General features: G+C 46.3%; 1 protein-coding gene across 3 annotated transcripts in view; it reads right to left on the reverse strand.

Moving 5' to 3' along the window:
* EIF2AK2 (eukaryotic translation initiation factor 2 alpha kinase 2) overlaps positions 1-5988 on the reverse strand; it is a 32989-nt gene extending 27001 nt beyond the window's left edge. Inside the window, exons 1-3 of one of the 3 annotated variants that reach the window (XM_032410297.1) lie at positions 5903-5988; positions 866-997; positions 356-476 (exon numbers count right to left, since the gene is read on the reverse strand). In XM_032410297.1, the coding sequence (XP_032266188.1) occupies positions 356-476; positions 866-984 (240 nt within the window). In that variant the 5' untranslated portion in view covers positions 985-997; positions 5903-5988. Of the gene's footprint in view, positions 1-355; positions 477-865; positions 1535-5602; positions 5869-5902 lie in introns of those variants that run through there. The other 2 variants (XM_032410298.1, XM_032410296.1) reach the window with 2 other exon arrangements.
* Between the last annotated feature and the right edge of the window lie 4686 nt (positions 5989-10674).

Here is a 10674-nt window from a genome sequence, read left to right on the forward strand (position 1 = left end):
CCTGCTCATCCATCATCCTCCCCATGGTCCTTCCATCTCTTTGTCCTTTGTCCTTCCTCCCCACTGTCCTTCCATCCCTCAGTCGGGTGGAGGGACTCCTGCCAGAACTCGTCAGCTCATTTCTCGCTGTTTCCTTTCGCATTCACTCAACTTCAGAGGTGGTCTCTACTGCTGGCACTCTAAATGGGTATTGGCAGGCTTTGCCCACTACTTCTTAGATGAACCTCTGACTCAGGGCTCTACAGAAATGGAGATGGAGGAAAAAGACTGTACTTCTGAATGGAAAGAACCTGCGAATGGCTTTACTCTGTGGGTGTTTTCTCACAGAGTAAAGTTAAAAAGGGCATTAACTCACCTTGCTTTCTTCATTAAGTTTTTCAATAGCTAATTTGGCTGCAGCATTTTTGGCCTCCTTCTTTGATTTACCTTCCGCTTCTGAATATTTTCTCTCATTTATGGTAACTTGAAATGTAAACCTGATTACAAAGACAATATTCACAAAATGTTATAAAACCCATGCATTGTCTAAGGACAAGTGTTCCAGTCACACTGCCTCCTGTGACTGACTACCTTGAAGGTTTTAACCGGCTCAGTATAGAATTTAAGCAGTTACCCTCAAACAGCAAAACAGCACATCATCTTCACTCCAGAGCTAAATTATTGACTTCCAAATTGTGCCAGAGGTGCCATTCTTCTAGTTCATATTTTATAGAGATATACCTTTACAAAAACCCCAGCAATTTGGGGTGCCTGGCTGGCTCAGTTAGTACAGCATGCAATTCTTGATCTTGGGGTTGTGAGTTCGAGCCCCACATTAGGTGGAGAGATTACTTTAAAAAAATCTTTTAAAAAAATAGCAATTTACTTTAAGTTATGCGCAGGTCCTTCCTTAGACAGTTCATAATACCTAGGTACCAAGCTGTGCTTCTGACAGTATGTATTAAGTTCCTCTATAGAAAAACTTGGTGGACGCTCATTGGCCATTTCTTCTAGTAACCTAGAACAGAAGAGATGTTTGAAAAAAGTGAGACATAACATATTTAACCTGATTATCCCAATCCAGTGTAGGAGACAAAACAGGATAAGAAGAATCTTCTTTATAAGACTCATCTCAGCCCCACATAAATCCAGAGAAAACTTTCTTACAAAATCTTTTTCTCTCATGATCTGCACACCAAGCTAATTTCTCCAAAACTTTCTATGTTCAAAACTCAGCTGGCAAAAAAGGAAAAGGGTCTTTCTCTTCCACTCTGCTCTCTGCTTCCAGTGAGGGTCAGGGACAGGTTTATCCACCTGCTTGAACTACACAAGTAGAATCAGAACTCTTCATGTTGAGAAGAATAAGGTTGAGAGTACATACGTAAAGTGAAGTTTATGAAATCATTAAAGATTTCACTATACAGAAACAGATTCCCCTATGAAATCCCAAAAATCTTCCCTTTAAAATTTGCATTAGTCAATTATAGATAAATTTACCTGGGTAAATTAGGACCCCAGTTTATGGGTCTCATTAGACCAAGAGAGTAGCAATGATTTAAGTCATAATGAAAATCTAAAAAATATAGAGTCTAAATATAGGAGCCAAAACTATAAAACTCTTAGAAGAAAACATAGGGGTAAATCTTCAGAATCTTGGATTTGGCAATGGAATCTTTGTGATGACAGCAAAAGAAAAAAGATAGATTGGGCTTTATCAAAAGTAAAAACAGGGGCACCTGGGTGGCTCAGGTGGTTAAGCATCTGCCTTCAGCTCAGGTCATGATCCCAGCATTCTGGGTTCTCTGCTCTCTCTCTCTCAAATAAATAAATAAATAAATAAATAAAATCTTTTTTTAAAAAAAGTAAAAACATTTGTGTCACACAGGACGCTATGAAGAAAATGAAAATCTACAGAATGGGATATCTATAATTCATATATGATAAGAGTCCAGTATCCAGAATATATAAAGAACTTTTACAACCCCACAACAAAAAGACAACCCAATTAAAAAATTGGCAAAGGACCTGAACAGACATTTCTTCTAAATATTCTAGTGCCCCAGGGCCCTGTCCTTAGATCTCCTCTCTGCTCTACTAACACTCACTCCCCTCTAGATCGCCTCTAGACTTATGGCTTTAAATTCCACCTACACAATGATGGTTATCAAAAGAACACCTCTACCCCTGACTATTTCCTGACTCTAACTGCTTCTGTCCAATAGGCTGCCTCCTTGAAATGCTCTTGACTCTACCCCATCCACTGTCTTCACCTGATCAACTCTTATTTCCTATAGATTTCAGCTCAGATGTCACTTTCCAGACACCCCTGAAGAGGTCCTGGTTTGGTGCTCCACAACAGCTCTTGTCCCCTTTCCTGCAATTGCTTGTATAACTGACTGTCTTCTAAAAGAGACCATGAGCTACAAGAGGGATGGGGCCAGGCTGTTATAATAGGGGCTCCATAATCAATGAATGAATACCAAAATATCTGCAGACCTCCCCCACCTGCATGACTTGTCACATGCTTTTCTCTTTGCTTTGAATGCAATATCTGCACCTCCGTCCACCAGGCAACTCCCACTCATCTGTGAGGCTCACATGTTTTCTTTGATGTTGGAGGGGCAGCCAGTCCTCCTCCAAGGGCCCACCACTCCACCTTGCCCAGCTCCCATAACAGCCCAGTCAGTGAGCAATTTGGGAAGCAGGTTCTATGTCTTACTCATTTTGTATCACCAATACCCAGTGGCAAGTAGTAAATGCCAAACACTTGGATGGTGTATAGGAAAATGAAAGAATGACTCATTAAAATGAAATACTCTACTTGAAACCACCTTGTCTTCCCCCTTTTCTTCATCTGCTGTTTTCCGTGCATCCTTTCTTCATTTATTCGATAAATGCTTAGCAAGTACCAGGCACTATTCTGACAATGAGTATACAGATGTGGACAGGATAAATTCACACCCGACCTGCATTCCACTGAGGGAAGACAGAAAATGACCATGCACAGAAACAGATAACAGGAACGGACAATATGATGACCAGATGGCTGGAAGTGCTATAATGAAATTAAATAGGGTGCAGCATAGAGGGTGAGTTGGTAGATAGGGGCAGAGATAAGGGGGAAGCAGTTTTAGACATAGTGGTCACAAAAGACCTTTCTTAGGAGGCAATTTTAAATGAAGACTGAATGATGAGAAAGTCCATCATATCAAGATATGGCGGAAGAATATCTCAGGAACCAGCATGGCCTTTGAAGGGATAACAAAAAGATCAAGGGGACTGCTGCACAGTGAGTGAGGGGAAAAGAGCAGGAAATGAGTCAGAGATGTCCAAGCGCCATGCACATAGACCTGGTAGGTCATGGTCGGAACCAGTGGATGGTGTTCCAATCGCAACAGGAAGTTACCGGACATTCTCTAAGTAGAGGGGGGATGTGACTGGATTTATGTTTTAAGTGATGACTCTGATACTATGTAAAGAACAGGGTCTGGGGGCAGGGACAGGCGTGGGCGGCGAGCAGAGCACGAGCAGAAGCAAGGAGACCAAGCAAGGCTACTGCCGTGGTGTGAGTGAGCAATGATGGTGGCTGGAAGTGCGTGGTGGGAGTATCGAGAGTGTGAGCAAAGGCAAAGCCGTCACGTTACTGCTTAGTGTCGTGGAGACAGTCAAGTTTTAGAGGCCACACTGCTCTGGGCTACACCCTCTCTGAACCTTTCACTTGTGACCTGAAGACAGGAATAAAAACACGTGATTCAGAGGTGGCTGTGGGGAATAAATCAGATGAAGAGCACCCAGCAGAGTGCCCCACACCATTAACCCTCAATAGATGGTGCTCCTGGTCTGCAATTCTGAAACCCAAAACGCACTAAAAACTGAGGTTCATTTTGTTTTCATTTGTTTTGGTTTTGACAGGTTGGTAGCCCCCTGTCTAGACCTGGGCTGACATGAGCTATTTATAGTCTTTATGATACTTTGTTGTCCACGTATACATTTCACTACAGAAATTGTTTTATTATAGAGGGCTGCCCCCAAATCCTGCTGAGAGCATTCTATAATAGACAGGATTTATGCTGCCTGACTGTTCTAAAATCCCAAACTCTTGGAATACCAGAACATGCCCAAGGGGGTTTGATAAGGGTTCGTAGCTGTACCATTATTTTTAGGAACCAGTGTCATTTACTTTAGTTACAACCATGAGACCATACATCAGATTGGGAGGGGATCACAGATATCAGAAGAGCAGTTATGGAAGAGCCCTTAGCAATTAGAACCTGAAGTTCTATCAACTACTCTAAACCCTTGGCGCTTTTAATGTTAAGTAACTGCCTCTCATCAGAATGACAAGCCAGTTCGAATTTAAGTGAACTATATGTGCAAACTAAGAAAGTGCTGAATTAACATGTTTGAAAAAGTACTTCCAGGTCTGGAAAAAAGAAACAGCAGGCTTCTTTTCAACTACTGTCAATAAATCTTGTTTTGATTCTACGTTATCATTTTCCTAAAGGAAATCTCCAGCAAAAATCACTATCAGGGGTTATGTGTCCATCTTCCTCATCTTGTTCCTTCTGGCAGACTCTGAGCTCCCTGTGGACCCAGCCCCTTCCAGGTCCTGCACAATGCTTAGCTATTACTATTACTATTACTATTACTATTCATTAAACATATATTTAAAGAGGCCCTATTACTACTAGGTGCTGGGGTGGCACCAGAGCACGAAACCCTGCTCTTGTGAACTTACTAGCGGAGGAACACAGACAAATCCATAAAACAATGTCACAGGCTGATAACTACTATGTTGAAAACTGAAGCAGAGTAAGGGGGGGACAGTCAGGGAAGGGCGGGGTTTCTTTTACATAGCTGGTTGTTCAGAGAAGGCTGCTCTGATGAGATGACATTGCAAGAAGTACAGGGTAAAGCAAAAGAATGACCCATGCAGGCATCTGGGGGAAGAGCTTTCCAGGAAGGGGAAACAGGTGAGCAAAGGCCCAGAGGCAGGCATGTGCTTGCCTGCCTCCCAAAACAGCAATGAGGCCTGTCTGGTCGCAGTGGAGAGAGCAAGGGGCCTTGTCTGCGCCATTTACTGATTTTTTTTTTTTTTAAGATTTATTTATATATTTGAAAGAGAGAGCGCGAGAGAGCTGGGGGGGAGGGGCAGAGGGAGAGAGAGAATCTGGAGCAGGCTCCCTGCTGAACACCGAGCCCTGCGTGGTGGGAGGCGGGGAGGCTCCAGATGGCTGGAGGCTGTGCTCCATCTCACGACCCCCAGATCAAGACCTGAGCAGAAATCAAGAGTCCGCGGCTTAACCGAGCCACCCAGGGGCCACCACTGACGGAATTCTCAGGAGATGGTGAGCTATTGGGATGATCCGAGCAGAGGAGTGTCCTGTTCTGACTTAAAGGACCCCCTCGGCAGCTGCAGTGTTGAGAAAAGATATGGGGGACAGGGTGGTACGGAGTTGGGGCGGGGGTGAGGGGTGGGGTGGGGTGGGGTGGGCTAAAAGGCCCGGCCATTGAGAAACAATTGCAACTGTGTAGGCAGGAGATGTTCAGCCAGGGCCTATTTAGCCAATCTATGGCAAATCCAGGCCTCCATATTTCCCATCTGTCATATTTCCCAACTTACCTGTTTTCCGCTAGATCCCCCGCCACCCCGCCACTCCGGCCGGGGAAATTCGTTACTTGCTCTTATAGAAACTCTTCGCGGGGGCGGGGGGGAATGGCTGTCAGTCCCCAGCGCGCTGCGCGATCGCTTCCCGGGCTCCGGGCCTCGGACAGCCCTCCCCGCGCGGCCGGGCTAGGGGTCGGGGGCCTCTCACCAGCGTCCAAGTCTCGAGCCGGGACTCGCCCTTCGCCGCGCCCGCGCCGCCCCCCACCTGCACCCCAGAGCCCCCCGCGCTCCCCGGACGCCCGGAGCCCCGCTCACCCAGCTCCGCCGTCGCCGCCGCCGCCGCCGACTGCCCGCAGGGTCCCGGCCGCTCACTCTCGGTTTCGTTTTCCCCGCGGGCTCCGCCTCCCTCCGAGTTCGCGCCGGGCGCGCTACCACCTACGTGCAGCCCCTTGGCCGCCAGGCGCGCAAGGACCCTGCGGGGGTACCCCCTCCTCTGCGCCCTCCCCGCCACCCCGGCTCCCGCGTCTGCTTCTGCCCTGCCCCGGTGCGCGAGAAGGGTCAGCAGGGAGGAAGGGAGCACACCGAGGTCCCCCAGCACCGGCGGTCGGCCAAGGTGGATATTATCCGCTCCATTTCATGATCAAAAAAACAGTAGATTAACCCGCCCAGAGTCCTGCTGCTAAGTGGCAAAGCCAGGATTCAACTCAAGGTCGGGCCCGTAAACACCAAAGTACTCCGTCCCCTTTTCACTCTGCTACTTCCTCACCTTTACAAGGCGGGGGGATGTAGAGCCCTGGGGACCTAGCCTTCCTTCGGTCAGTTTCCACCCCATCCATTCATTCAACAGGTCCTTGTCAGCGCCGCTGTAAGCACCAGCCAGTCCAGCAATGAGGAGAGCCACCTACCTGCTCCCTGTGGGACCTCGTGGAGTTTTCCTACCAAAGCCCCACTAAGTAGTCCTCTATTTATAAGAAACAGACACGGTGATTGAGGATTGCTGAGGACTTCAAACAATACTGACAAGTAGGTGCCATTACTATACCTATTTAACAGATGAGAAAACTGAGGTCTGAGGCACAGAGAAGCAATTCAGTCAGTAAGCAGGAGAACTGGGATTAGAACCAGAAGTCTGTGCCCTCAGCATCTTAGCTAGAGTGGGGAGTGAGGTGGTGCCAAGATGGACCTCGCACATACATTCAGTATTTGGCATTGGCTCTAGGAGTCCCTCTCCACTTCTCTCCTACATCCTTCTGGAATTTCAGGGTATCAATGGCTAAACACTATATTTCCATTATAGCTCATGTCCTGGGCATGAGTTAAATTCCACAAATGTGAAGTACTGGTGGAAGGTTTGTAAGGTAGATAGGAGGCAGAGCCATCTTTCTGGGGCATTTCCAGATGACAAAAAGCTCCAGCAATGGCAGGAATTTGCATGAGACCATTTGCCAGTCTTGTGGGTGTGTGGTGGCTGTGGCAGCAGCAGCGGGAGTAACAGTGACAAGTTGTCGTTTAAAGAAAGGAAAGGACAAGCTCTGTCGACCCACATCACTGAGCTTGTGGGGAGTTCCCTGTGACCAGGTGACTAAGAAAGGAAAAGTTGCATGAAGCACAGTACACTGGCATTAATCAGAAGTGGATTGATGTAGGGGCGCCTGGGTGGCTCAGTCGTTAAGCATCTGCCTTCGGCTCAGGTCATGATCCCAGGGTCCTGGGATCGAGCCCCGCATCGGGCTCCCTGCTCCGCGGGAAGCCTGCTTCTCCCTCTCCCACTCCCCCTGCTTGTGTTCCCTCTCTCGCTGTGTCTCTCTCTGTCAAATAAATAAATAAAATCTTAAAAAAAAAAGAAGAAGAAGTGGATTGATGTTCTACAACAGCCCCTCTGGGAGGTGGCCCTAAAGGATAGCGGGAGAAAGGAAATCCTTCCCGTGGACACAACTTTGAGCAGCACCTTTAGTTGTCACGTGGAAAGAGAGAGCTAGTGGCTTGGATAGAACCAGTGTCTAGCAGGTCAGCTGAATAGTCAGAGATTTGGAAGGAACAAGATCAGAGGATTGGTGATAAGGGGGCCTGAGGAAAACGATGTGGGTGAACCAGTTAGACACAGAGTATGAGCATATTGTGAATGTTCATCAAAGGCATCCTCTTCTGAGGAGGCTTTTGAGAAGCAGGTGGGCACGAAGACTTCTTTAGATGTCAGTCAGTCTTTTCCCCAGCCACCCCGGGGCGCTTGTTCAAGGAATGAGGAGACTATGGCAGTAGGAACATATGATATGTGTGAGTTCATCAACATGAAATTCTCATCAAGGCTGATCTGGCTGCTGAGCACCCAATATCTCACATCGGGGACCAACTCTGGGCCCCAGTGGAGAGGACCATACACCAAGAGAGACCAGCCAGCCACTTTGTGGCAGACAGGTAACACCAGGACCTTTCATCACCATGTGGGCAGGGATTTGCCCTCTGGGGGGTAAACCTTTATTGCAGATATGGATTTGCTTTTCCTTCCTGCAATGCGTTTGCCGGCATCATCATTGTTGGACATTCTGAATACCTTGCTCACCATCATCTTATCCCTCACTAAGAAACCCATTTTACAGAAAAAGAAGTGACTGCCATAGGATTCAATGACTTTATTCTGAACCTCATTACCCCAAGCAGCTGGCCATATTGGACAGTAGGGTGGAGTAAGGAAGACTCAGGTACAGCCCCAAGTAGGAGACAGCACTTAGCAAGCTGGGTGTGCTGCCCTTCATGGGCAGTTATGTTCTAAACCAAATTGCTGTTTTTTTTTCATGGCCAGGACACATGAACTCAGGGAACAGTAAAAGCGAGAGGGTTGTGTCCCACAATTAAACCTAGTTAGGGGCACCTGGGTGGCTCAATCAGTTAGGCATCTGCCTTTGGCTCAGGTCATGATCTCAGGGTCCTGGGATAAGCCAGCGTCGGGCTCCCTGCTCAGCAGGGAGTCTGCTTCTCTCTCTCCCTCTTCCCCCAGCTTGTGCACCTGCCCGCATGCTCTCTTTCTTTCAAATAAATAAATAAAATCTTTTAAAAAATAAAATAAAAAAATAAACCTAGTTATGCACTTGCAAAATAGTGCTTCCTGTTCCTATGACATTGGGCTGTGTTTCCACTAAGGGACACATAATTCTTTGAAGAGGAATTTGAAACTCTATCTGGATATTGCCATCAGCCAGCAAGGAAATAAGGGGGTTACTGAACTGGCTGGGGGGATCGATAAGGGAAAACAGTGATGCAGCCACACAACAGAGTCAGGGACAAGCATGTCTTCAACCCAGGAGTTCCTCCAAAGTTGCTTCTAGTAATTCCCTGTTCAGTGTTACATGTTAATGGAAATCTATAGCTGTTCAACAAGGAAGGACTGTTTGGGGCTCAAATCCTTCAGGATTGAAGGATTTGTGTCACCCTACTGGCTGGGAAGATTTCTGAGGGCAAAGAGAACAATGAATAAGGAAGTAATAAACACCATCTCTGGTCTCATTTCCTGTTGCAGAATAAAGGACTGTAGAAGCTACACATTTTTCTTCCTGGCTTTGTTTTTTGTAGGTATTAATGAACTTCTTTTAATTGCTTTACCTTTTCCTTTTATATGAGATTTGCTGCTGGTGGTGAATTTTATAAGATGGTCTTTAGGTTAGAGTGTCTTAAGGTGGAATTTGTGCCTAAAAGAGAAGAGGAAGGAACATCACATAGCAATGGGTGTAAAGATTCAGGGATAGGATAAGCATATTTTCGTTTGAAGGAGGGAACAGCAGCATTAGGTGGGAACAGAGTTCTGTTGTTGGCTTGAAAGATTATTAGCAGAAGCTGTGGACTGCACTAGATATTGTTAATTTTTATTTAGCTTCCATTCTCACTCCCTTCTATGTCTCCCTATCCCCTGGGTTATAATGTATGGAAGGTTAAAATCACATTTTCCAGATTTCTATGGACTTAAAATTCTGGACATAATTTGAGTTCTGCTGATGACTGATGAACAGTGGTGCAAGATCTGGAAGATGGAGGGGAGGAAAAAGCCATCCTTCTGTGACAGAACGAGCTGACAAGCAAGCACCTGTGCTCAGTGGAGCTGGACTCCAGGTGCCCTTGTCAGTGCTCCGAGGGCATGGGGCATCTGTGGTGGCAGAACTCTGGATGGCAGATACAGTGGAAGTCTCCATTCTGCCATCCCTTCCAACACATACGCGTTCATTTCCTACTAAATCATTACGCTTGACATTCTTAGTGGTTTCTGTTTCCGGTACTGCACCAGGAGAAACCTCCCTGGACATGGAGCCTACACTGAGAGAGTAGAGTTGAGAAGTGAAGATTAAGAATCAGGTCCTTGTCTGATCAAGCCTCACCTGAACCAGACACATCCTAGACCAGTCTGTTAAAAGAAGGGCAGTGCAGTCAGTTAAGTGGCTGACTCTTGGTTTTGACTTGGGTCATACTCTCAGGGTCATGGGATTGAGCTCTGTGTCAGGCTTTGAGCTCAGCAGGGAGTCTATTTAAGATTCTCTCTCCCTCTCCTTCTGCCCCTGCCCCCCCCCACCCCGTGCTCACTCTCTCTCTTAAATAAATAAATAAAATCTTTTTAAAAAAATGAGCGGGGTGCCTGGGTGGCTCAGTGGGTTGGGCGTCTGACTCTTGGTCTCAGCTCAGGTCATGATCTCATGGGTCACGCGATCCAGTGGTGAAGGGCCTCTGAGCTCAGCTCAGCGGGAAGTCTGCTTGATATTCTCTCTTTCCCCTCTCCCTTTGCCCCTCCTCGCCTCCAAAATAAATAAATAATTTTTTTTTTCTTTTAAAGAAACTAATTTCTATTTAAACACTTACGGACACGGTATGGTTTTTGCCCAACATCACATTTCCAGTACAGCGCTGCACATAGTAGGCTCTCAATAAAGATTCATTGAATAAATTAGTGAATGAAGTGACTTTTTTACTAAGAAGTGGTTTTTAGAATATTAGATCAGTTAGGATGCTTTTGATGTAATAAACATAAAATCAAACACAAATTGGTTTACAGTAGAAAGCAGAGGAAGAGAGGATTCTTTTTTTTTTTTTTTAAGATTTTATTTATT

The sequence above is a fragment of the Phoca vitulina genome, unplaced genomic scaffold (genome assembly GCF_004348235.1).
Source record: "Phoca vitulina isolate PV1807 unplaced genomic scaffold, GSC_HSeal_1.0 scaffold12, whole genome shotgun sequence".
Taxonomy (NCBI): Eukaryota; Metazoa; Chordata; class Mammalia; order Carnivora; family Phocidae; genus Phoca; species Phoca vitulina.